The 27,131-nt window shown below is 44.9% G+C and overlaps 2 protein-coding genes across 4 annotated transcripts in view; one reads left to right on the top strand and one right to left on the bottom strand.

Moving 5' to 3' along the window:
* WDR48 (WD repeat domain 48) overlaps nucleotides 1–10,781 on the top strand; it is a 30,386-nt gene extending 19,605 nt beyond the window's left edge. For all 3 annotated transcript variants that reach the window (XM_073002841.2, XM_078378165.1, XM_078378164.1), the window contains exons 12-19: nucleotides 461–568; nucleotides 2,621–2,717; nucleotides 3,380–3,475; nucleotides 5,661–5,766; nucleotides 6,462–6,549; nucleotides 7,221–7,297; nucleotides 7,417–7,609; nucleotides 8,586–10,781. In XM_073002841.2, the coding sequence (XP_072858942.1) occupies nucleotides 461–568; nucleotides 2,621–2,717; nucleotides 3,380–3,475; nucleotides 5,661–5,766; nucleotides 6,462–6,549; nucleotides 7,221–7,297; nucleotides 7,417–7,609; nucleotides 8,586–8,681 (861 nt within the window). In that variant the 3' untranslated portion in view covers nucleotides 8,682–10,781. The remainder of the gene's footprint in view (nucleotides 1–460; nucleotides 569–2,620; nucleotides 2,718–3,379; nucleotides 3,476–5,660; nucleotides 5,767–6,461; nucleotides 6,550–7,220; nucleotides 7,298–7,416; nucleotides 7,610–8,585) is intronic.
* A 1,258-nt stretch (nucleotides 10,782–12,039) lies between these two features.
* GORASP1 (golgi reassembly stacking protein 1) lies at nucleotides 12,040–26,975 on the bottom strand. The gene is made up of 9 exons (XM_020779787.3): nucleotides 26,763–26,975; nucleotides 22,422–22,502; nucleotides 20,424–20,627; nucleotides 19,152–19,238; nucleotides 17,911–18,041; nucleotides 17,590–17,740; nucleotides 16,215–16,350; nucleotides 14,931–15,080; nucleotides 12,040–13,404 (listed from the first exon to the last, which is right to left on the bottom strand). Exons 1-9 carry the CDS (start codon nucleotides 26,958–26,960, stop codon nucleotides 13,136–13,138), a joined length of 1,407 nt encoding a protein of 468 aa, XP_020635446.3. The 5' UTR covers nucleotides 26,961–26,975; the 3' UTR covers nucleotides 12,040–13,135.
* Nucleotides 26,976–27,131: the final 156 nt, after the last annotated feature.

Below are 27,131 nucleotides of genomic sequence, written 5' to 3'. Positions count from 1 at the left end.
TTCTGAGGCTGGCTGATAACATTTAGGATGTGATCCTTTTATGGCTGTCTTTTGGCAGTTTTGCAACTTGATAGTTCATGCTCCTTGATATTCCTACATTAATGCTTGTTAAAGAAAAGTAGTTGCTCGTTTAATCCGTTAAGCCTGAATTCATTACTCCTTTGTCAGACAGGGTGTTCAAAGTGTGATCTGTAATCTTCCTCTGTCCCCAAAGTGCATGGCATACCTGTCTGGCATTTGGCCATAATGATGCCCCTTGCTTATTGCTGGAGCATTGAGAGAGCTCATCTTCCTTGCTGCTGTTTAGGAGCCACATTGGCATCGAATTCGAGAAACAGGGAGCAGGAGAGCATCCCAAACGGAGCTCTTCAGCTAGGAATGTGAAGAAGTTGTTCTGCACTTGATGCCTTGTTTTTCTCTGCAGGATAATCACTCTTTGTTCTACTGTCTTAAAATACAGGCCTGTAAAGTAGAAGACCTTGGGAAAATGGATTTTGAAGAAGAAATTAAGAAACGGTTTAAAATGGTGTATGTGCCAAATTGGTTCTCAGTAGACTTAAAAACTGGGGTAAGGACACTGCAGTGCCTTTCCATAAGATTAGAGATTTGACCTTACATGATATGTGCTTTTCTGTTTCGTTATCTCTGTTTCCCATCCCTCTTCCTAGTTGCTCGAGGCAACGTAACCTGGTTCTCTCTTTCCCTCCCTTACTTATTCTCCGACCTGTATGAAGTAGATTTGGCCGAGAGATACTGACTGGCCCAGGGTCCTACAGAGAGATTGGTTGCTGAGTTGGATGATACTAGCTTTAGGTAATATTAATCTAGTACTTTAACCCCTGAGGACACTGGCTCCTCCTATACATGAAAAACACGTTATTAGTCTGGTATTTAGAGTCAGAGTCCAGCTGAACCAGATTTTTAAAAAGCGAGAAGCATTTAAGTCTTACTCCAATTATTAATGTTGAAATATGACAATGGATTCCACTTGCTTTTTTTTAAAGATGACTTTATCTCCTGGAATGTCTCTGGAATATGGCTATTTTCCCTAAGAGGGTTTTGAGTACATATTAGTCTGAAATCTTATGTTCAAGAACAATCCTTGTTGTTCAGTGACATCTACTCAAATGACATTTGTTTAAAAAAAGAAAACAAAATCCATTGTTCGCAGACATTGCCACATTCCTTTATCTAGGATTGGCAATTTCCTGCTGTGCTTCCTTGTTTTCCTTTAAAGACAACTGATGGAAAAAGCAACAGAAGTATGGGGAGAGGATTAACATGTGGTCTCTCTTCTTTAGCTGCCCCGCTGCAACCAGCAGACAATTTAATGGAGTGTATAATTGTATCGTCTGTTGGTGAGCAATATTTGGGATTAATCAAAAACAAGCAGTTACAGTGGTGCCTCGCATAGCAACGTTGCTAAGCGATTTTGTCGCTATGCGATTTTAAAAATCCCATAGAAATGCATTAAAACCTGTTTAATGCGTTCCTAAGGGCTTAAAACTGACCTTAAAGCGAAGATCCTCCATACGGCAGCCATTTTCGCTGCCTCTTAAGTGAGGAATCCGTGCAAAAACACAGCGGGCGGCCATTTTGTTTACCCGCAAAAGCGATCGCAAAATCTTCGTCGCTATGCGGTTTCATCGCTAAACAGAGCATCCGTTAAGCGAGGCACCACTGTATATTTAAAATTATTAACTTAATGAATAGTGTAATGTTTAGATATGGAATTTGGGAGCAGAGGTCTATAATTGTCCCTTCTGCATTTCTGAGATGCTTGACATCTCTGTACATGCTCCCCCCCTCCCCTGCTCCGTGATGCTTTTCAAATACTAGGGAGTGGGAGTAAACTGGTCAACTTTATAATTATCACAAGAACTTAAAAGTAGCCATTGCAGTAGTAAATAAGATTTTATTATGTTGGCTAGTTAAATGCATAGAATATCATGTGACACAGATTTGAGGAGTAAGTTTTTTACACTCACACCTCGGGCCTTTCTCTTTTAGCAGGGGCTGCACCCTGTTGTGAGTAGAAATCAGCATTTTCCCCAATATGAACAAGGTTATGCAAGGAACAGGAGAAATCACAGGCCTGGTGGCCAAAAGGAGCATTGCCACTACACCCCATAATTTGACTGCCAGCCCCCCCCGCCCCGAAAAAGTAGCTTTGTAGACAGTTGCATTGTGTAGGATATGTATTTGTCCATCCTTCCCTTGGGGCAAGAGGGTGGGTTATGAGTTCCGAGTGCTTAGGAAAGCGTTAAAAAATACTGAATTTTTAACTATGCAGGTGTGAACTTCATTGTGCTTTTCCTGTTGGGGAGGAGTTTAAATTGAGGCATAGCCTTATTTTGTATTTAGCATGTTGGTGAATGTTTACTAATTTTTAAAAAAATATAACTACAATTGCAAAAAGATCTCATTGTATGGCCCGTCAGAAGTAATACCCAGATGTTAATGTAACTGTGGTTTCGACTAATGTTGTGATCTGCGGATAATCTTACCATAGAATCAAAGCATGCTTTGTCAATGCGGTGTGGATGCTTGAATGCAAAGTAAGCTTTTGATCTTAAAGCGGTATTCATTTGCATTCCTCCCAATGGTCTTCTTTTGACAGATGTTGACAATTACTTTAGATGAGAGTGACTGCTTTGCCGCTTGGGTCTCAGCAAAAGATGCTGGGTTTAGCAGTCCAGATGGATCTGATCCCAAATGTGAGTGTGCTGAAATTATTTCATAAAAAGAGAAATCCTCTTTTGTATTTTACCCTCTTGCTGGAAAGTGCAAATGTTATAATTTTAACAATATGTCAGTTGCTTGTAACCGTGTCTTTGGAGTTTAGCAGTACCACCGTGACATTTTGTCTTGGGTTGAGAAGGTTGCTGGGGTTTTTTTTTTAATTGCTCTGTTTTGGTTTTAGAAGCTTAATTCGTGCTAATTGCCAGATTTGTGTTGATCCACGATTTTTGTCAACCCTTGTAGCAACCTTCTCATTCCTCTGCATGGCTTGGAAGCTTCCTTACCTTGCAAGCTGGTTTGTACGTTCAAGTCTTCTGTTGAAGAGGTGCTCGTTTGGACGAACGTGTTCAAGGCGAGATCAAAAATGAACACAGGCTCAGATCCAAGGGCTGTTTAAAAAGCAGACTGCTTTTGAAAATCCCTTTAGTTTCAAAAGCAGTTGAAGTCACGGAGATATAAATGCTTTTCAAGAAACACATTCTGAGTGATACAGGTTGCATGGTTTGTTGGAACCAACTTGGCTTGTCACCATGGCTAATAACATCCTGAATAAAAATTTGTCTCTTTCCAAACTTAAATATATGGGAACATCGGTGATAAGTTCTTTTTAATTTCATTTTTTGTTTACAAAATGCAGTAAATCTTGGAGGGCTTTTACTGCAGGCTCTCTTGGAGTATTGGCCAAGAACACACATCAATCCTATGGATGAAGAAGAAAATGAAATGAACCACGGTGAGTGCTTCTCAGTGCAGCGTGAGAATATTAAAGTTTTGTGTGCATCTCAAGCCATCATTGATTGTTATTCTTCATGTACAGTAAGCTTTGTTAGGTGAATGGAAACCGTAATATCCACACGAATCTTTTCTTGATCCTTCTAGACCTCTGATCAACGTTCCCTCTAAGCTGCGTGTGTGCAGTGTTGCATCAGTCCTACGTAGGCAGATCAGTGTTGCTGCTGGAAAAAAAACCCCACACGCCCGGGTGGGGGGAGGCCTGGGCAGCATTAGCAGAAATTAGAGGGAACATTGCCTCGGACCAATGAGATGGTTGAAGGCCAATTTGTGAGACCTTTGAGGGTTTAATTTCATGCTCCTCTTACTTAAAAACAATTCCGCGGCTTAAGCCTGCCTATTCCTGCAATGTTTTCAAGCAAGTCTTGATTGCACACTATAAATATCTATAGAAGGGAGTTTGCATAGATGCTGCCCAGAGGTGTTATCATTTGCAAGGCTTGTGGGTGATTGGGTGATTCCCCCCCCCCGGGTTGTGGTGCAGGAGGGAAGGCTTAGACCTCCCCGTAAGTGGGCTGTAATACCAACCCATACAGGGGGATCCCATGCGGGCTTTATTGTCATATTTAGGTGGGCCCTGAACAGGGCCGGACTGGCCATCTGGCAATTCTGGCAAATGCCAGAACGGCCGATGGTCAGAAGGGCCGGTTCCTGCCTCGGCGCAGGGCCAGGCTGAGCCCCCCTCCCCAAAAGAGAGCAAGCGAGCGAGAGAGCGAAAGGGAGCCTTCCCTCCCCGCCCCCTTGCCTTGCCTTGCCTCCTCCTCTTCCTCCTCCTTCCTCCTCCTCCCACCCCCTCCAGCTGGGGCATTCCCCCCAAACCTCCCCGCCCGGCCCAAGAGCGCACCCGCGCCCGAGGGGGGGGGCAACGCCGAGGCCCGGCTCCTAGTGCGGCGGCGAAGGCGGGCTCCGGGTGGCGGAGGCGGCGGCCATGGGGACGTGGCCGCTCCGCCTCCCTCCCACGCCTGCGGAGCCGGCGGCGGCGGCGCGCTTTGTTCGAAGCTAGCGCGGGCAGCCGAGACACCGCGGCTTCCCGGCCCTGCCTGCCCACCAGCTGCTCTCGGGCTCGCTTCCTCGCCCTGGCACGCCGGGGCCGGGGAGGGCCGGAGGGCGGAGCGGGAGTGGCAGCAGGAGGAGGAGGAGGAGGAGGCAGCCTCGCCTCGGATCCTCCCGCACCGCCCGCCCCGGCCGAGAGCGCACGGTGCCCGGGCGCGTCGCCTTCGCTGGGCGCCCTTGGCCTCTCCAAAGGGAAGCGCGCCGCTGGGGGACGGGAGAGGGAGCGGGTGCCTCAGCCGGCCTTCCCTGGGCGGGCGGGCGAGGAGGGAAAGCCGGGGGGGCGGAGAGGGGAGGAGGAGGAGGAAGGGGGCGAGGATGGGGAAAAGAGCGGAGGGGGGGAATGGAAGAGGTGAGGAGGGCCGATCGGAAACTGGAAGCCGAGAAAGCCTCTCCTCCCGAGCAGGGGTGGCCATGCTGCCTCCCAGGAAAGCCCCTCTGACGAGGCTGGGCTGAAGTTTCGTCGGCAAGCCCAGCCTCGACCGGAGGGATCCTGACCCGGTCCTGGGAAGATCAACTTTCTTGGCCAGTTTTTTTTTTTTAAGTGAAAATTTCCTCATCAGAGCTGGGCTACGCTGTCTTTGTTTCACCGTCCCCTGAGAATGTCACAACCCAGCTTTAGATACAAGTTGCCTTCTTATCCTGCTCCTTAGGATGCGCTGCGGCAGAAACGATACACTCCTCTTGCACAGGGAGGTTCTTTTTATTTGTTTCGTTCATATCCTCGGCTCCCTCCCAAGTTTTATCCTCCTCCCTACAGCCCTGTGAGGTAGGCCAGGCTGATGGCGAGAGCACTTCGCTCAAAATCCCCCCAGTGCATTTCAGGGGTCCATAGGGCCAATCCTGGCCCAAAGCCAGGTGGGCCTGTGTCCCCACAGCCGGTGGGCCTGTGTGCTCTAAATGCCAGGGACGATTTTTGGTCCCAGTCCGGCCCTGGCCCTGAAAGCTTCTCTGATGCTTGTTAAATACTTTGATGCTTTTGTCCTGTAACAAAAATGGGCCATTAAAAAAAAAGTGTACAACTGTATGGCTTTACGGTGTCAACTTTGTTGTGTTTTGCTCCTGCCCTTTCATAGTGAATGGTGAGCAGGAGAACAGAGTGCAGAAAGGAAATGGGTACTTCCAAGTGCCACCACACACCCCAGTTATTTTTGGTGAAGCTGGAGGACGCACCTTGTTCAGGTACAAAAAATTAGTAGTGGGGAATAATCCTGTGGAGGGCGGGCAGCTGCTGGCCGTGTCCTGTTGCACGCGCTGGCTGGGTTGTGTAGCTTTGCCACAGGCTGTGCAGAAGGAACGGGGGGGGGGGAATTGATTTTCCGATAATGGATGTAGCCGAGAGATTGGCCCGTGAGCAAGGAAGGTGGTGGCTCAGATTTTAGCTGTGCTCTGAACAGACTCTCTTCTCTGAATGCACAAGGGAGATTTTAAAGGTCATTGAGAAAATGTAGCTGGGTGCCCTCTGGACACTTAAGAGCTGTATCAGAAACACAGGCAAGAAGGTGATGGGTAAAGGTGTTATCTCTCATCAAGGGTGGCTGACATTCTCCACATGCACACGATGGGTGAGCTGGGTACCGCCTCTCAGAAGGCGTTGAGAGGCTTTGTTAAGATGCTACCCTTGGTGGTTTCCCCCTCGCATCCCTCCTCACCACATACAAAATCAGGATAAATAATGGGCTAACTCCATTAAATATAGTATCTGTCTTCATATGACAAAAGTGTGTACATACTGTACCTTAATACCTTGCTGGTTTATGTTGCATTTCCTTGTTTGCATCTACTCAGTCCTTGTTCTTCTGCATTACTGAGCTCAAAGATTCCTTACCTGATGCTAAACTCCTTACTTAATAGCTTCCAAAACTCTTTCTGCTTAGGTTATTATGTCGGGATTCCGGTGGTGAAACTGAATCGATGCTCCTTAATGAAACTGTGCCACAATGGGTAATTGACATCACTGTGGATGTAAGTGCTTCTTGTCCTTGCAGAGGCAAGAGAGGCAGACTGTTTTCTTTGTACTTTTAAGATAAGTTGCAAAGGGGCATGATTGCATTCTGTCTTTCCCTTACACCTAAGGGGCATTTGGAAAATGTTTTAAGGTACAAAATCATTCACCTGCTTCATTAAGTGTGGACATCTTTTGCTGTGATGCCACTTTCCATGAGTCATTATGGGAAAGCAAACTTAACCTGCACCGTCAATTTCAGTCACTAGACTTAAAAGTCGTATGAATGTTAGTGGCTATGTCCTGATGAATTACCTGACAACTTTTTTTTAAATGCAAGTATCATATATGATGTCAGGATCATACCAGCGATGCCACAGAGTTTACTAATCTCATAATGTGTCACTGCGGTGCACGGCAAAGGACCAAACAATCTGTGATTCCTAAAACTGGAGATGAGCTGTCATAGGGACACAAGTAGTGCTTTGATCCCAGCCCTGAGACCACAGGACCAATGTTCCCAGCCTAGCACGTCCTTGATCTGTTGCAGTGTAATTCATTAGCTAGTAAAAACCAAGATGAAAAAAATCATCTAGGGATACTTCTTGAATATGATGGGTTAGAAGGACTTGCTATACAAGCTGGGAAGTAAAATCTAATGGTTCTTAATTTTTCTGTTATTGTTTTGTAGAAAAATATGCCAAAATTCAATAAGATTCCTTTCTACCTCCAACCTCATTCCTCTTCCGGAGCAAAAACATTAAAGAAGTAAGTTTTACAATGATTTTTTTTAATGCTCTTGGTTAAGTTACCTGGAATGCTGGAGGAGGTGCTAGAATCAGCCAAGCCTCCTTGTTTCCACTCTTAAGTCCACTTTGTTTCCACAGGGATAGACTGTCGGCCAGTGACATGTTGCAAGTCCGGAAGGTGATGGAGCATGTTTATGAAAAAATAATAAATCTGGACAACGAGTCGCAGACAACTAGCTCTTCCAATAACGAAAAAGCTGGGGAACAAGAAAAAGAGGAGGATATTGCTGTTCTAGCAGAGGAGAAGATTGAACTCTTGTGCCAGGACCAGGTATTTGCTAGGACTGAACGGGCTTGAACAATTACGCATGCCACTCCCACTTCCTTTGGAAAAGGAGATGCGGAAATGAGGCTCTTCGTATCATAGGGACTTGACTTGGCGGAACGTAGAGGTGGTGGTGGTCAAGACAAACGCTTTTAGAATCACCCCCAGCCAGCAAGAGGGGTGGGTGTTCTAGGATTCATACTCAAAAAAATTTTTTTCCAAAAAAGGTACTGTATTTTTCGCACCATAAGACGCACTTTTCCCCCACAAAACGGGGGGAGTCTGTGCGTCTTATGGAGCGAAGAAAACAGATTATATTTTCCTGTTTTCTTCTCCTAAAAAAATTGGTGCGTCTTATGGAAAGGTGCATCTTATGGAGCGAAAAATATGGTATATTGTGTATTTGGGAAATGGAGAGGGGGAGTGGGTGAGGATTACTGGAACATTGGTTTCTTACTTCCTGTGGCTAACTTGGAAATCAAATCAGGTTTCTTTTCTCCAAAAGATAAAAGATGTTTTACACTGCCTCAGGGTTTGAGGTGCTCTCTTGCTTTAGGTAATAAGAGACTTAACACAGAGGGGATATTGTTGCTTTCTTTGCAAAGTTCATCAGTTCCAATATATCTGAATAATTGCCGATTATGCAATATTTTACTAAGCAAAACATAAGATTTCCCAGTCCAAAAATTTGGGCTGCAGTCCTGAGGTGGTGCAAGGTGTAGGCTTTCCCTGTAAGAGCCCATGGAAGCAAAGATCTTTCCCTTTTGCATAGCAAACTAGTGGATATTCATACAGGATGCATGTGTGTGTCAGACTGGGAATCAGTTGCAGCTTTACTAAGACACATATGGGGGTATTCTCTTCTGCTTTGCTTTTTTCAAGCTTGGATATATTTGCTAAGAAATCATAATTTAGAGGGATGTGAATCGGCCGCCTCCCCACCCAACCCTCGAAAAACCCTCTTCCAATTTCTTTTGGGCAGGTTTTGGATCCAAATATGGACCTTCGAACCGTCAAACACTTCATATGGAAGAGCGGTGGGGACTTGACGCTCCATTACCGCCAGAAATCAACGTGAGCCAAGCAGCAGAGCTAACTGGTCATGAACTTACTTGAGCTTCCTGTACTGGTTCCAGGTGTAGTGCTCTAGAAGCCTACTGAAACCCTAAGGTAGATCTGATACTTCTAATGCCTCCGTGCAGACCAGAGTCTACTTGAATTGAAGTGACTAATAAATATGTAATATAGACAAATCTGTATGACCTAAACTAAAGTCTGTCCTTATCAAGGTACAAGTGAGAGTGACGGGAGATGCCCTTAAATGGTTCCTGGTGTGAGGTGTACAGAGAGACCAGAGGATCCAGTGCAGATGTCTTTGAAGGGGGGGGGGTTGGGTTTTTTATTTCCTTCATCCACTCAAGCCTGATACGAAAACACTTTCTCAGCCCTGCTGCTAACTCGTTCACAGTGTAAAACACAAAACAAACAACAGAAAATCTGCATGCGCTGTACTTTGTTCATACATTCCATGTAGTATGTTTTGGCCATTTTTCCCCACAGAAATAGACTTAAAAGAAAAAAAAATCTGTTGTACAGTTGAGTAGCAATGTCTCCAGTATGTAAGCTTGAAGGAGTTAACTCTGTTAGACTCGGTGGTGATAGTCTTTCAGTTTTTGAATTTTGGTCAGTACAATGGTGCAGTGCATCATGGTGGAATATTTCAACCTTTGTCTAGAATTTTAAAACTATAACTTGTACATTCTGTTCTCCTCCCTCTCCCCGTTTTTTCAGGTGGCATACAGATCACAATTTGCAATTGTGCTCTTTGTTTTGATGTATTGGCAAACTAGACCTTTTGCAATGCTTACCCAGTTATGACAGCTAAAAGGATTTGCAGGTTTCTCCTCCAGTGGTTTTTTAATATGTATTTTTGGATAGTTTTGTTCACGTTGCAAGCTGTATGCAGCTTGGCTTTTCCACCGTTTCTAAAAACACTTCACAGGTTTTTACATCGTCTCATTCTAGTCTTAGTAGGGTTTAGCTTGTTACAAAAGTTAAGAGGGGAGGCTTCCCATGCCCCAGCAGGAAAAGCTGCATTTGAAATTAAAAGTATTAACCAGAACATAAAGCATCTTGATGATGAAATAAGGGTGCAAGACGGCTCCTATTTGCAACAGAAGCACAAGTGCCTTTTCAAGAGGCTGCACATCCCTCCCATTAACTTTCTCGCCTACCTTCTGTGTGGTAGCTTTTGGATGTTTAACTGTGGTCAACAGAACATCTTGGGTTTGCTTAATTATAAGGAGAACTGATAGAAGTCCTGGTTCCATCAATGTGTTTTCAGTATGGGAACAACTTTAGTAACTTTGATAGTTCAGCACCTTGCAAGCACACAGTCTGCTGGCTGCCGGTGCCAGAAACAAGAGTTGTGCCCGCACTGGTAAAAAATGTCAAACTGTGCTGTAAAAAAAAAAAAAAAAAAAAAAAAAGTTTTATCCTTGAAAATTATCCCTTTAGTCTTTCATCTCTTCCACTCCTCTCCCCCTCCACTGTGTGCCAGAGACACAAAATGAGCATCATGGCAGCACCTTCTGGACAGTGTGTCCTCTGGCCTTTTTTTTTGTCTCGGTGTGCGGAGTATCTGTGTAGTGCTGATTTTTTATACAAAATATCAGGTTGTCCAAGTGACTGTTGTGCTGCAAATAGAACATCTGGGTTGGCTCAGGACCCCCAAGACCAACTGCGTTTCAAGCATCATGTCACTGCTTCAGCTGGTTCAGAATAAAACTTGCATGCATCTTTTTTCCATCTTGAATGTCATCCGTTTTATAAATCCCATGTGTGTGTGTACAGATGTCTTGATGGCCACATCCGTGCTGCACTGCACATTTTAGTGAACTTTGATGAATCCATTGGTTGAATTGAAATGTAAATTGTCCTAAATTGTGACTCCTTACAAGACCTTGATTCTGACTTTTGTGCTCTCCTTCATGTTTCTATGGAAAGTACCTTTAATTATATTCTGTTCCCTTCTGTTCTTGTTCTGTTTTTAAATCAGCCAAGATTTTAAGTTTCAATTTCTATAAATTCAAGCCGTATAGTTTCAGGAAAGATTGACAGAGGGCCTGCAATGCCAAAAGGACAAATGTTGTATAGAAATAAAACTCTTTAGCTAACATTTTAAGCAGCTTGGAGTTGTTTTTTCCCCAAAATAAGTGGTTCTGACGTTTGGGCCAGAAAATATAAAATGCTGTGTGTCTATGTATTCGCAAAGGCTGTGTGTCTATTGGAACAGTGGCATGTTGTACATCATCTTTAAAAAACAAGTGTGGTTGGGATGGGAAAGCCATGCATAGTTCAGAGAGTGACTTTGTACTTGGGTCAAAACTTTGAAATTCTGACAGGTTCCTGTTGCCTTGCTCTCATGTGTAGATGGTATGCAGTGTTGTCCTTGTGCTGAAGGTTCTCGTGCCCAGATGTAAATGCACATAGTCCTTTTAGAGCACCAATGGATGACTTTTGACCCTCCAGGTGTTGCTGGATTGTATCTGCCGTCAGCCCCAACTGGAACAGCCGTGATGAGAGAAAGCCCCAAATTCTCCATCCATGCGTTAGGGTCCCCCATTGTTCCACTTCAAAAATGTTCAAGGCAGGATAGAAAGCACGACTCTGCTTTCTCTTACTGGAGGCCTGTTTGTTGCATGCTGAAGATCCCAGGTTCAATTTCTTTTGAGGTAGGCCTGTGAAGAGGCCTTGCTTCTGCCAGTCCCCATCATGGGGAAAAAAGATGTATAGAATACCACCAACCCAGGAGGAAAAACATTTAGTATAGCTAAACAAATATGAACATGGAGAGCCTCAGAGCAAAATGCTACAGTATATCCTTAAGGTACATGTATGAACCTGCCGTTTTAGGAGTTTTAAAAAGTTAGCCTTAAAACTGAGCTTTTTGCCTTCAATTAAAAAAAATAAAATCAAGAAACCTCACTTTTTGTGCATGTATGACACAGTTTGGCGAGATGAGGTTGGGACAATGCAAACTGGTGAAATATATAAAGGTATTTGTACCTATGTATTATCTTGCTGCTGGAACCAGTAATATACAAGGATGGTTAGTTGAACAGAGAGACGATTCCAATACAAAGCAGACCAGTCATGTGTTAAACATCTGGCTGAATAATAATTACGAGAGAACTGTTCAAAAGCAAGCATTGGCCTTTAAATATGGTTTGTTTCTAGTTGTCAGGAAATAAAACCACAGAATCAAATGTGATTCATTAGAAAAACATTTCAGAAGATACATGAATTGTGCTGAATGGTAGAGCAGAATTATTTCCATTCTTCATCTCAAAGGAAATCATACTCCCTTCCCAGTAGAGCTAGAGATCAAGTAATGAACAAAATCCACATAGGAATGAAGAACCTTCCATCAGAGGTTGGTCCTGCTATTTGCCAGAGGTTTATTTGCTCAGCAACATGTATGTAGCTGGAATGAGAACATGCAGCTAAAGACTGCAGAGTTAATTAATGGAATTTCACCCCATTTATGCTATGGATCTGCCTTCAGAGGTTTACAAAGGCTCAGGAGGAAACCTTGAGAAACACCCAATCCCAGTTAGAAAGATAACCAAATATAAAATCTCAACATTGCTCCAGACTATTCGCCTTTAAACGACCAAGAGGAGGAGATTCTCTGCTTCTGATTAAGTAATTAAATAGGAAAAAACTGCTGTTCCATATTCAAAAGAACAATGTCACCTAAAGGTATAATCCGGTCCTGCTGCAGGCAAATTAGTTACCTAATGGGATTGTTTCCTACTTCAGCAAATATATTAGCAAGGTGGCCAAATGTGCACTTCATATCCATGGAAAGGCTGCTCCAGAGTAAGTCAGATCTACACAGGATATCATTCCTGCAAAAAGAGCCTGACTCATACATACAACATACTTGCTTGTATATAGGGCTGGATCATGGCCTTGGAATCTAAAGAAAGATTAAACAGGCCTTTTTCAATACGAGTCAGGTTTTTAGCTTCATGTCAAAGCTACTGGGGCCAAAGTGTATGAATGGTATTTGTGAAGAAATTAAATAACCTTGTTAAAAATACTAAAAAAATAAAATGACTTCTATACTTGTATTCTCTGAGATGCAGAACCAACTTCAGGAAATAAACAAGAGACACACTTAAAACTGTACCTCCAAAAGGAGGTTAAAACCACTACAATTCAAGTATTGTGCTTATTACATTAGCTTCATGCCCACAGCTACCCATTTTGCTATTTGGTTGTAGTGTTGAGTGAGACAGGAAACTTTCCTATAACGCAGCATTTTGTTTAAAAACTTGTTTTGCAAATCAAATGGTCAGTGGCAACGCTCTGCAGAAGTTACACTCGATGGCCAAGCGAGGCAACCGCCAACGGTGGGGACGAGGCTGTCGGAGGCCAGGCAGCCCCAGAAGGCATCACACAGCCAGATTTCCTAGAATTAATATCCTGAAAGCAGCAGGTTGGAAGCACACCCCCTTTTGAGCACTAATTTGGCGCCACTTCTTCTGTCAGTTCTTCTGCTGTTTTGTCATCGCTGTCAGGCTGTGGCGTTTGGGCAGCTTGCTCAGTCCCATCTGAGAGCGAAACAGCTCCGTGAACGCTGTTTCCGGCGCTAGAGGTTGCGTTTATAGAGATATCCATCGGAAGAGGAGGTAAAGGAGAAACAGCTGGTAACCCTTCCTCTGACTCCGAATGATGGTTCAAGCCCTCTGGGTAAGATGCGGAATCTTCCAAGACTGGAACAGGGGCCTGCTCTGAAAATACCCAAATTGAATGCGGATTTAGCAGGATCGCACCAAACAGTCAACGCTTCCTGTTCTGAAAAGATGGGCCTAAATCTAACGCCGGGCAGGCACTGCACAGCCAAAAACGTCTTTACCTTGCCTTTTTCTTACACAAATTCCACCAACAGAAATCCAACACTGGATTGTGCTCAGGCTCAGATGAAACCAAAAACACGGCTACTGTCGAACCTCAAGTATTACCTTAACTCATGGTGAAAAACTCAGTTTTTCACATTGTGGCCCCGTTTTTAAGGTTTCAATTCATGTTCCCTAGCAAAACACTCAACTGGCCAAGGGAGCAATGCTTTTTCTCCCAACCTGGGTTTACGGAGTTGTTGGTGAGCTGATTGTGAGAGCAGCAAAGGACTAAGTAGAGCAATGGTTCTTAACCTTTGTTACTCGGATGCTTTTGAACTGCAACTCCCAGAAACCCCAGTCAGGACAGCTGGTGGTGAAGGCTTCTGGGAGTTGCAGTCCAAAACTCCTGAGTAACCCAAGGTTAAGAACCAGTGAAGTAGAGCAACCAGTCATTTTGCATCTCAGCTGTTGGCTTAACAGGCAGACTCCTCTGTCTTACTGCCAGGTGAGTGCTTATTCAAGTGGCCAACAGTTTACAGGACAAATTGTCCATGAAGCTACAGTTCAACCAAATGATAAGATACAAGTTAGAAGATCTTCCAAAGACTGTGGCAGAAGAAAGGGAAGAGAGATTATGTTCTGCAAGCATGAATATTCAGCACCTGAGAGCCTGGCTCAGACGGCAATAATTTCCCAAATTAAACTTTACACCTTTATCTTCAAATATGGCTCTTTGGGGTTCTGTTGTAAGGGGTGAGTTGGGGCTCTAGTAGATATTTCCAGGGGAGTAGCATTTGCTGCAGCAAAAAACAAAATTTTTGTGGCTCCTTAGTGACTAACAAACTTCTTACAGCATAACCTTTTAGGACTACGATCTATTTTGTCAGATGCCTTAAAAGTGTTAACCTCTGTGGTGGGTATCTGGATAAAACATGGGTTGTGAATCTACACCTGGATAAAAGAATACGTGAATAATGGGGTCAAATAGGCTACAAACATACAAGGGGTTTACAGATAAGGACAAGGGTATAAATGCAATAAACAAACAGCCTGCAATGATTCATTCACAATTTAAATATATGCTTGTAGAGGGTATTCAAAGGAACAACCCATCTTAGATGCCAGATTTATCCCATTTGTGATGACATAAAATACTTTAATGTAGTTTACGTCATAAATAGAAGTCCTTAATTTTTGGAAAATGTTTCTATATCATGGGTTTTGACAATGTTCTAAATCTGATCTTGCCACCAATAGTGTTGTGGTGATCCTGTGTGTCCCTTTACTTTTGTTTTTAACTCCCACATCCAGGGACGGAGACAGGATCACGGTGTGCTATTAAAAGTCAATTTAAATAAAGACCGCTTTGTGCTTCATAGACACACATCCAAAGTAACCCGGTTTTCAGAATTGCTTACCAAAATAGGAATGATTCCCACTGGAAGTCAGTAAGCTCTCGGTGGCTGCCGGCGTGGCTGTCGAGTTGAAAGGCGCAGAGGATGGCACGCCGATTTTTTTCACCAGGTCGATTAGTTCAGGAAAAGCGGCCCCAGACATGTCTATGAAACCTGCAGGGAGAAAAGACAAAATGGGAGATCCGATAATTTATCAGAGAAATAAACCTAATGACACTTTCCCCTCTCTCCAAAGCACTATCAAAAGGGTTTCATAAGGAAGAAGCTCTCAAAAAGACTACGGTTAGGGCATAGCTAGTTACAGCTATGCCCTAAGACCCTGAAATCAAGGAGGTGCTACACAGGAGCCTTCTGGAAGGGCTCCCTTATTTTATTTCGGCTTCTACACACAGTGTGAATCTGAAGGATACTCTGCAATTATTCCAGGCCACGAGACTTGTGGACAGCTGTGAAAGAGCATGTTCACAGCAGGAAGGTGGACAAGACAGCATTCAGGACAATATTCCCGTTAGTGACGTCTGCTCTCCCCATAAAAGAATTGATGATATAGAAATGTGCCTCATCAACACAAGTAAACAATCTGGCACTTCTTGATGCAGCCTTTTCGACTAGGTCCCTGCATATGGAGTTTCGCAACCTCACATGCTTCCTCTAGGAGGTGTAGCTGAAAGGGACCTTTCTGGGCTGGGGTGGCTGTCAATCACTAACAACACTAACCAATAGTTCCTTCCCTGCCTCTGATTTCAAACAGAGCCCCGCCTCTTCTGTTTTTGAGCTTTTTCCCTCTCCGTTGTCCATTAGAAGCAATCCGTGTAGTTTGTTGAGGCCTATGGCTGAAAATCAGTCAGTCATGTTTTGTCAGTTTGTTGTAGGTCTGTTCAACTGTTAAGTAAATGAAACCTTTTTATTCTTTTGACTTCAAAGTCTTAAGAGTGAGTTATTGGCCCTGTAAGTACCAGCTGATGAGAAAAAGTGCATCTACTACTCTGGGTGGATTCCTCTGGGGAACGGGAAGCTAATTTTGTTTTGTGGCTCCCTGCACTTCTGCTGTGCCGCTAAAGGAAATTAACCAAAATTCAGAACTCTGCAACATATAGGAGGAATAACTTGTCAATCCGACGCCAGAGTGGGGAATGTGTGGCCTTCCAAATAGTGCAATATTGCAATTCCTGCAATGACTTCCCTTTATGATGAGGGCCAAGACTTTATGGTGCTTTCAATCCCACCACATTGTGAAGGGTGCACATTTCCCATCCTGCTGAAAAGGACAACAGGGGGACAAATTACCTGGGTCCATGACTCTTTGGACAGGAGGAGGGGGCTGAAGAGAGTTTTCTACCGAGTACACTGTCGCACTTTGAGTGCTGCCACCGTCTAAGTTTGTTGCTTCTTCACTTTGGGAATTAGCTGCCACCAGTGGTGTCTGAAACAAAAACGTTTTGAAAGATGTGCCTTTGTGTGACATGCTTCGAAACCACAAACACTCTATACAGCTGGTGCAAGATTTCTGTTTTATTAGCCAAAATCATTCCTACAAAGCCCTTATTTGCTGCCTTCTATAAGTTTGTGCTTATCCTTATACTCACACACACGTATGTGTATGTGTGTGTGTGTATGCATATATATGTATGTATGTATGTATATGTATATATGTATATACAGTGGTGCCTCGCAAGACGAGCGCCCCATTTAACGACGAAATCGCATTACGATGAACTTTTTGTGATCACAAAAGTGATCGCAAAACGATGTTTCCCATGGGGGAATTTCGCTTTGCGATGATCGGTTCCCTGCTTCGGGAACTGATTCTCGCAAAACGATGATTTTCGGCGAGCTGATCGGCGGTTTCAAAATGGCTGGTGGGTTTTAAAAAATGACTCCCTGCTCTTGTCTGGGACGGATCCCTCACTGCATGGGCAGCAAAAATGGCCACGCTATGGAGGACCTTCGCTGGATGGTGAGTTTCAAGCCCATAGGAACGCATTAATTGGGTTTTAATGCGTCTCTATGGGCTTTTTTATTTTGCATTACGTTTTCGTTCTACAGCGATTTCGCTGGAACGAATTAACGTCGTAATGCGAGGCACTACTGTATATGTGTGTGTGTATATTATACACACAAACACACGAGAGTATATGTATGTGTGTGTGTGTGTATCTTCCCCCCCTCCCTTAGATGGGTAGTTTTGGCCCATTTGGGGTCTGGCCCAGCCCATACTGGTGGCTTGAACTGGGCTCCCGAGTCCTCAATCTGTCTTCTCTGCTCTACGGGGAATGCTCTCCGATTATCCCATAAATCCCAAGAGTTCTTATTTCATTATTTCAGCAATTCTTAAGAACAGCAACTCTCCAAACACAGGCTTTGCCTTTCAGAATGAAGCCACCAATGATTTTTGCAAGGCTTCCTAGTGCAGCTCAGCCTACGATGCATTTCATGGTTATGTCCTGTCCTGCATTATGTCAAGTTATATGTTTTTTTTTTAAATTGTATGTTCCATGGTTTGTAATAGAACACTCTGAAACTTTCATAGAGCTAACCGGTTTATAATGAGAAGGGAGGGGATCGGGAGAAGGTCCCATGACCCAGCCCTACCAGCTGAAGGGGGACGAGGGAGGTACGTTGGAAGAGCAGTGGGGATCTTTTTAAACTCTGAAAGGCCTACCTCTGTATAGCCATTTGCTGATGGCTCGGGTGGTGTGTCTCCGGAGGGCAGAGGAGGAGGAGGAGGAGCTGCCGGTTCAGTTTTTCCCTTTGGTGCAGCCGGCTGGCTGGGGATTCTGTGCAAATAGCCATATCCAATGCCACATCCCAAACTGTACAAGGAGATTTAGAAGAAGAAAGCTTGATCACAAGGCGCTGGGCTTTCGCTTTATTCTATCACTGAGCAACAAGAATAGCAACAAGAATAAGAGGTCAGCCTGCGGGAAGCGGAGAATAGCCACCGCCCACAGGATTGTGCCTCTTCGCTCACATAGATCCGTACCTCCCTTCTCCACCCCAGGCGCCATTTGGGGTTACGAAAACCTCTCGGCAGGAATCGGTTTCCGTGTTGTAGACCATCAGCTTCAAAGGCTTCCCTTCGTGGGATTCGATCAGCGAGAAAAAGTCTTCCGACTGAACAAAACAAGACGTGGGTCGTTAGCACAATTGCGCATCATGACATCCTTCATCCCTGAGTAACCGTCCTGCTCTTGCAGAACCACAGTCACTTAGACCAACTCCTCCCCAACCCAGGGACGTCCCCTGAACTACACCTCCCATCGTCCCCAGCTTGAGTCGAAAAAGAGCGGACACAGAGAGAATGAGCAGCCATTCCCATGGTCTCCCCCCCAAACACAGGCTTTGCCCTACAAGGAAGTTGCCAAAATACGGAGCACTCGAGTTGGAGAAGGTACAGTGGTGCCCCGCATAGCGGCGATAATCCGTGCAGCAAAAATTGCTGCAAAGCGATTTCGTCGCTACGCGAAAATAAAAAGCCCATAGGAATGCATTAAAACCAGTTTGATGCGTTCCTATGGACTTCAGACTCACCTTAAAGTGAAAATCCTCCATACGGCAGCCATTTTCGCTGCCTTGTAAGCGAGGAATCCGGGCGAAAACACAGCGGGCGGCCATTTTTTACCCGGCGGCCATTTTGGAACCACCAATCAGCTGTTGGGAAAACATCGCTATGCAATAATCGGTAAGCAAAACAGCGAACCGATCATCGCAAAGCGGTTTTTTCCCATTAAAAACATCGCAATGCGATCGCTTTTGCAATCGCAAAATCTTCATCGCTATGCGGATTTGTCGTTAAACGGGGCGCCCGTTAAGCGAGGCACCACTGTACGTCACTTTTATCTGCCAAACTGATGGGGCCAAAAAGGGGATGCTATAGATGGAGCCGAAAGAAAGAAGAGATGTGGCTGCTCACAGGTGGATGGGTGGAAAGAGAAAGAAGAGCAGGCTCCGAACGAGAGTAGGTACAAGCATGGAACTGAAATCCAGGAGGAGGGAAAAATTACCTTTTGGACTGAAATTCCTAGAATACCCCAGCCCACATGGGGTCACTGCTGTTACCTTTTGGACTACGAGAAAAGGAAAAAGGTAAGGGAGAGGGAGGGAGGGAGGGATAGAGAGAAAGGGAAAGGGAAGGAAGGACAAAATGCTTCCCCCAACAAAACTTGCAAACCACATCTACCCACTCCCCTTGTCTCGCAGACCCACTCGTAGGGTCCAATTTACCTCCTGCAGTATCTGGTCCGATCCAATAATGTAGTCCGTGTATGGTCTCAGGCCAGAAAACGCTGCAGGGGAGGCAGGCTCCACATCCTAGAAAGACACGCAGCAGTCCTGTTAACGTCACCAATGCAACACAGCAGCAGCAGCAGAACAGAAAGGTTAGTTCGGCCATGTGCAAATCCTTCTCCCCAGGTGCCCTGCAAGCTTGCTCATGGTTAAGAAATTCATCACATCAGACCAAATGCTGAAAAGAACACTTGGTCGCTGTTACCAGTCCCACCAAGAAATGCCAATCTCTTGAACACGCTTGATCTTGCCTAAGTGAAGCCTAGCAAGATCCCTGGCCAGCTAGTACTTAGAGGAGGGGAGGCCAGGAGTTAATAGCATGAATTTGTGGAGGAGATTTGACACCCCTTGGAAAGCTGCCTGTCAATTTCAACAGTGCTGGACAGACATAGGAAACATTTGTTTTCTGAATGACATCTGAGAGTTGGAAAGGGGTCTATAAGGTCATCAAGTCCAACCCGCTGCTCAAGGCAGGAATCCAAATCAAAGCAGATCTGACAGAGGGTGGTCCTATTTTTTCTTCACTGTCTCCAGCACTGGAGCGCTCGCCATCCCAAAGTTATGGGTTCCCTTGTCATACAACTCTAACAGCTAAGAAGTTTTTCCTGATAATTCAGCCTAAATCTGGCTTCCTTTAACTTGAGCCAATTGTTGCGTATCCTGCACTCTGGGATGAACCCGCTCTTCCCATCCCATTTTTCTTAAAACAAGCCATGCAACCAGATAGCATCTGTCCTAATATCCTACAAGAAGTATGGCTTGCAATAGGGAAACACCCCACCCCCCATCAATACCAAGAGAAAATATCAGAGGTGAGAAGGAAAAAAATTGCAGCCTCTCTTTCCCACCTATAAATAGCTCTTAACCTCCCAGGAACTTCTTCCTATTTGTAGAAGGTCCACCATTCGTTTAATTGCTCTCATTTATAGCTAGAGCCAGCCAGTTAGCATGGGCAAGCAGGTTGCCTTGTTCATAACAGACCAAAGTTCTCACGGACAGTCCGCAAGTAAATGACCATCACTGGGAAGCCTGCAGCTGGTAAACAGCTGGTCCAATCCTAGAATCCTAGAAAAGTGAAGTTGGAAGGGGCCTACAAGGCCATCCAGTCCAACCCCCTGCTCAATGCAGAAACACAATCAAAGCAGATCCAAGCTCAGTTTCAAGCTCAGCAACCAACGGAGAGTCCATGGTCACACCCCCTCAGCTCACCAGCACGTGCCAAACGTGTTCGTTGGCGCCGTAGAAGCTGCAGAACCTCACGCTGGCTCCGAGAAGGCCCTGCCCTCCCCACATGTTGCTGGGGATCACTTCCACCTCGCGCACTTTCATGGTTTTGATGTTGTAGACCTCCAGCTTCACAGCCTTCTCCACGTTGGCTTTCAGCAGATCCTTCAGCGTGTCGCCTTCTTTATTCTAGAAACCGAGAAAGGAGAAAGATCAGAACTTTGCCTTTTGGAAAAGGCAGCCCACAGACTGTCAGGACCAATGGACAACTATAAATTTAAAAAAAAAAGTTAAGGGATTATGAACAGAGCTTCCTGGAGGGGAGAATACGAGTGTCTCTGCCACGGCCGGCTTATTCTACTTTTGTTCCTTTATATAAATAGCTGTGGTTTATCATCACAAAACGATGAAGAAGGTATTGTGGGATTGAATGTTAATCATTTTAATGAAGACAGGTAGAAAAGAAGTCCCTTTGACACATAACCTGCCAAGGTTACGATTTTCCCATGTGTTGGGCAATTATTTGCCTTTGGGTCATTTTAACAGTAAGGCTGTCAATCACAGAAAATGCCGACCTGCATGTAAAACAATGGGTTACTTCTAAATAGGCAGGAGTTGAATGGCATCAATAAAGCAAAACCTCCCTAAAAAAGTCTACCTTTCTCAAGTTACAAGTGAACTGCGTTGACGTGGCTTAAGGGAAGAGACCCAAGTTCCTTCCAGCGTGTTAATTATTGACCGTCTCGTATTTGAACAAGCCCTGCAAACAGGTCTTTGGGACACGGCAGCTGTTCAGCACTTCTCCCTGCCTTCCCTCTGCAGCGGTGCCACAAATCGACCTTGGTCTTATGTGTCCAGACATGATATATATGAGACGGAAAGGACAGAAGGACTACCAGTGGCTACAGCAAAATATTTCCGTCCCTGATCTGCAATAATGCATCATTTTTTAAAAAACTGTGCACCCCTAACACCACCGTAGAGTGACAGGATACCACCACAGCACACGGAAAACACAGTACATATTTGATTTCGCCTGATTTAGGAAGTGAAGATGGGTCAGGCCTGGTTAGTACTTGGCTGAGAGATCAGACCACCAGGGAATAGCATGAGCTCTCGGTAGGGCGCCAGGTAGGAAAGCATCTTGTCAAAACCTTAGAGAGCTGCTGCTGTTCTGTTTCAACCGTACTGGATACAGAAGGGAAACATCTGCTTTTTGGGAAACAACTTCTAGAAATCCAGAGCCAGCAGTGGACGGAGGCTTTCCTCACTGACCCCAGCTGACCACCTTCCCCTGCCCTTCTTCCTTCCCCTCTTTTCCGCCATCCGCTCCAGGATTAGTTAGTACCATCCGTTGTTTTTTTTAGGATCATTGCTATCGGTTTTGATATCCCTACTTTTATTTTTTGTTTTCTGGACCGCCGAAAAATTGATGCTTTTGAATTGTGGTGCTGGAGGAGGCTCTTGAGACTGCAAGGAGAACAAACCTATCCATTCTGAAGGAAATCAACCCTGAGTGCTCACTGGAAGGACAGATCCTGAGGGTGAGGCTCCAATACTTTGGCCATCTCATGAGAAGAGAAGACTCCCTGGAAAAGACCTTGCTTGATGTTGGGGAAGTGTGAAGGCAGGAGGAGAAGGGGACGACAGAGGACGGGATAGTTGGACAGGGTCACCAAAGCGACCAACATGAATTTGATCAAACTCCGGGAGGCAGTGGAAGACAGGAGGGCTTGGCGTGCTCTGGTCCATGGGGTCACGAACAGTTGGACACGACTTAACGACTAAACAACAACAAACCCACCCAGAGTAGTGCCGTGACAGTAATGGGATCAAGATACAAACGTATGAATGAATGTTCTGGGGGAAAAAACCCAAACCAAACCCTTCCCTATTGCTGGGTACGGGGCTAGATGAACAAATGGTCAAGACTTGTGATAGGGCCGCTTTGCATTTTTCGATGGCCTGGGCTTGGATACCTACCAATCTGGTATGTCCTATAGTGAGGATGAAATCAAAGAATGGCTCCAAGCCAGCCTGCTGAGCAGGGGAGTTTTCCTGAACCTGTAAAGAGAGCAAAAACTGTTTACAAACCAATAAAAAGAATGCCAGCATCAAGCATCCAGGTACTAAACTGAGTTTGCAACTTGATTTCACACAGAAACTGTCCACAACATGCATTCTCACAGGCTAAACAGTCTGTCACTTGCAGCTAGTCCTGGCCTAAAAAATACCGCACAACCATCCACCTAAAAAAATAATAATAATAATACACCAAGATGGGCAGAGAAATTCCTCAGACATTTTTCCTTCTGCGCTCACACCAAAGCCACCAAGGCAGCTTAAATGGAAAAAGAGGCTGCGAAGTTGGGCCCATTTCATATTACAATCTCTCTGGGGAACTACTGTACAGATGTCCATATTTTAGTTTTGAACACAATTAGATCTTTGGATTAATTGTTTTCCACACAATTTTTATTGGTGGGAGGGAAGGGACAGGAATGGTTTGTTGTACGCCGCTCAGAGACCATTGGTAATGGTACAGCTAAAAAACAACAACTTGTAAATACATAAATAAATAAATTTAATGCAGCTGAAAACCAGACACAGTCTTGGGGTGCCCTAAAAGCTTGCCATGTTTTACTTGGCACAAACTCTGCTGGACTGCAGCCCAGTCCATCTGATGCAATCTACAAGCTACTATCTGTGGTAACTTAAACCCCATAAAACATGTTTATCTTTTAGGCGTTTTTTTGTTGGGCCCCAAAAGCCTCTACCAACCTTCCAGATATTTTAAAACTGGGCAAGCCACTCACTGTAATAGTCTGCAGCCATAACTTCACAGTTCTTACCCAATGGGGGCTCCGGTGTGTGTGTCTGTGTGTGTTTAAAATGATGCTTTTGCAATGTCTCAAAATAAACTGTGGAAGCATCACGGAAAGACGCATAACCAATGGTGCATAATGTATAATGTCTGTGTGACTGATCTTGCTGTTCAGAGTTCGGTTGATAAAAATTCTGAGGGTTCTAATGCTCCTCTTTTAACTGAATATGATATAACGAATATGTTTCGACTTAGTTTAACAATAATAGTTGTTTCGCATTGAATCCATTCTGACTCGGCAGCCAGAAACTTAACTAAGCTATCTAGCCCACTTCGACTTGATCTGCTATCAGACCATTCAATATTCTGAGATGATTCAATAACGCTGTAATACAAATGCTAGGGCCAAACAACATGCAGTCCTCCTTTTGTTTCTGCACAAGCCTCAACATTCACAGTTGTCTCTACTAATATGGTTGCACTCCATTTCTGCTCCACACAATAATGCAATGAAGAATCAATGCACAGCGCACACGTTTCAGATTTTTTAAAAAGAACAACACAAAACCTACACATGTACACAATGTACTGCAATACTTAGTAATCTCTACAGTACATCTTGCACTGTACTCCGACACAAGGGGGACATTAGCTTAAGAACACTGGCCGCTGAAACACGATGTTTTATTTTACCATTCTTTATAAAGAACACGATGACAGATCAGAACACCTGGAGTGGACAAGCAGACTATTCTTAGGCTTTTCGTATGGTATTTGTTTGGTCCCTTTTTAGTATCTGTAGACTCACTACAGTTAGATTTCATGTTGTTTTTTAACGATGTAAACTGCCTTGGGTCCTTTTAAGAAGACAGTAGGCATAAAAATATTTTAAAGGAAATAAATAAAATCTTAACAAACAGAACAAACAGAACGAGGCAAGGTTGAAGTGGGTAGCTGTGGTTGGCGAAGGGATGGAAGGCATGTGAGGGGCAAAACGGACAGATACGAAAGTGGTTACAGGAAAAAGGACTCTAAAAACAGTGACCAAGCAGGATAATATACCATCCTTTAGAGCAATGGGTCCCCAATCTTGGGCCTCCAGATGTTCTTGGACTTCAACTCCCAAAAATCCTGGCCAGCAGAGGTGGTGGTGAAGGTTTCTGGGATCTGTAGTCCAAGAACATCTGGAGGCCCAAGGTTGGGGGCCACTGGCAGCTCCCTGGAGGAAAGCATCAGAGAATGATGCAAAGCTTGCTTGAGTGGACCTATTTTTAACCATTTCTCTCCCTAAAAATGTCCTATTTCCTGTGGAAATGAATGTTTTTGAGAGCAAGCAAGAGGCAGACTGACTAATGGAAAGAGCTGCAGATTTTCCAGATGTCCCAGATGCTCAAGGTTGCCTCAACAAGCACAACTGGTAGAAACCGTTTTAAGAAAGACAGCAAAAATATGCATGACCTGCACAGAAAACAAAACCCAGGATTCCTTTCTAAGAAGAAAAAAGGGACTACGTTGGCTCTCCTTCCTTCACCTGCATGGTTGCAGAGTGAAGGGAAGGCGGCCCACCCTCAGCCCCCACCCTGACTGTTCCCCATAGAGCCCCAGTGCAGAGTTCCAAAAATGCAGGCCAGTAGATCAAGCCACATAAAACAAATGCTAGTAACTTCTACCTGAAGGTCTTTTGCCATGCTAATGGCTCTTAACTGCTCATTCAAGAACAAATGATCTTTTGCATTCCAAAAATATACTGCTGCTGAGGAAATCCGTTTCTCCCTAAACTACAGAGGAAGTATACAGGAAATTCAGAAGGAACAGAGAAAACAGAGCAGGTGAATGACCTCACCATTGCTGCTAAAAAGTGGATTAACTCTGGCTCCACCAAAACACTCCTGTTAAGCAGTCATAATCAGGCTGCCACTTCTTCTACCTGTCCATGGCCTCAGCCAGAAGCCAAGAGACTACATCAGCAGCAGGAAGGAAAGAGATCATAAGGTAGGCTAGGGCCAACACACAGGGAGAGAGAATGGATCTGTACGAGTCGGCCAACAGGAAGACCTTTGCTGCAACAGTAAAAAAAATAAAATAAAAATAAAAAGCACAACATAAAGTAATGGGGCTTTACGATTCCAAATTTACACACGGGCTGCTCTGTTAGAAGAAAATTCTCTTCTCACCAACCCTCCTTGCAGGCAGCTCTGCAAACCTGCCTCGGAAATGCTGCACAAAAGTACGTCACTGGATGAGCAGCTGCTGGAAAGGAGGAAACCCTTCAAAACTGAAATCAGCAAACACCCAGTTGACAAAAACAAACAAAAAACGAAGACAGCTCCCGGCTCAAGTTCTGTGCACTTCAAAAGCAAGCCTATGCACACACCTGACAAGTAACCATTCATGTATAATAGCTAAGATATTTATGGCACCAAACCTCTCGAGGCTCATCATAACTTACGTCACTATCCCAAAGACCTTTACCTTCCTGGTGCTGCTTGACCGAGTGGAATTTTAAAATTTTGCAATACTGCTTTGAATGGGGTTTTTAGTATTCCTTTTATTTACCATTTCTCAGACTGGCTATTTGCTTGTTCCTTTTAAATATCTGTATCTTTATTGTTTTTAGCTTGGAAGGTCCCCTTTTAATGATGCAAACCACTTTTGCGCACTCAACTGTACTTTGCTTTAAATGTCCTCTTTTAATGATTCAAGCCGCCTTTGTAGCTCATTGTGGGGTTTTTTTGTTTTGTTTTTGCTTTAAACCTTGTCTTTTAAGGATGCCAGCTGCCTTGAGTCCTTTTAAAGGGAAAAAAAAGCAGGGCACAAGATAATAAATAAATAAATAAAGACCCTTTGGATGTTCATTTTCAGTACCCTGCCTCCCCAACCTCCAAAACGTATACAGCCAATGGAACTCTGGATGAATATTTCATCCCGTTACATCGGAGCCCAGGAATCACGGCGAAATAAAACTTGATAAAAGTGCCACCCCAAAGCTGTGCCTTCCTTCTCGTGTCTGCGGGTCGGGTCTTCTTCTCCTCCTTCTTCTACCTCCCCAAACCTTTCCCTCAAAGTCGTTTTTTTTTCCAGACGGGCCACAGCCTCCAGCCAGCAGGGCGACTTGCCCAAGGTGGAGGGCTGGATAGTCCCCCAAAAATGGAACTTTTCCTAGCAGCATCAGGGGAGCCCGAGAGAGGGCAGGTCCTGGATCCAAGGCGGCGAAAGGCAAGACATTTAAAGTCCTGCACAGAAACCAATCCGCTGCACGTCCTCCGTGTACGTAAATATAAATTTTTTTAAAATGAAATAATAATAATAATAATAATAATAACAACAACAACGATAACAATGATAACAATGATAATGATAATAATAAATAATGAATAAAATAAAAAATAAAATAAATCACAAGAGGAATAATCAGAAGAAGAGGCTGTTTTCCCACCCACCCCCCAAGGGAGGGAAGGGGACCCTCCCGAGGTCACCCAGTCGTGCCCCATGCCACGTACCCCATGCACGTGGTAGCCCTCGGAGCCCCCGTCGGGCACCTCGGAGCTCGAGCCCAGCCCCATGGCCGCCTCACGGGCTCCGGGCGGCCTCCGTCGGAGGCACAACCGCCGTCCTCGCCGTCCTCTTCCCCACCGGCGCCGCCCCGGCCATCCCTCCCCGCCGCCGGGTTCCAACACGGCAAAAAGCCGACGGCGCATGCGCCGCTCGCGCGGGGAAAGGGGAGGAGGAATCCCCGGAAGGAGAGTCGGGGGGGCGCTCTAGGCTTGGGCATCTCGCTTTCCCGCCTCGCCACGTGACATGCCAGGCGGGCGAGAGCCAGGCAACGACGAGAGGGAGGGGGTAGGTGGCGGGGTGGGCGGAGCAAAAGG

This window comes from Pogona vitticeps, chromosome 6 (assembly GCF_051106095.1).
Source record: "Pogona vitticeps strain Pit_001003342236 chromosome 6, PviZW2.1, whole genome shotgun sequence".
Taxonomy (NCBI): Eukaryota; Metazoa; Chordata; class Lepidosauria; order Squamata; family Agamidae; genus Pogona; species Pogona vitticeps.
The sequence above is the reverse complement of the archived record's forward strand: the minus strand, read 5'-3'. Positions and strand labels throughout refer to the sequence as shown.

Coding starts and splice junctions, on each gene's coding strand:
- GORASP1 (XM_020779787.3), bottom strand. CDS start 26,960: ATGCGCCGTCGGCTTTTTGCCGTGTTGGAACCCGGCGGCGGGGAGGGA. Junction 20,628..22,421: donor CTATAGGACATACCAGATTG/GTAGGTATCCAA, acceptor CTCGGTTTCTAG/AATAAAGAAGGCGACACGCT. Junction 16,351..17,589: donor CAGCAAATGGCTATACAGAG/GTAGGCCTTTCA, acceptor TTTTTGTTTCAG/ACACCACTGGTGGCAGCTAA.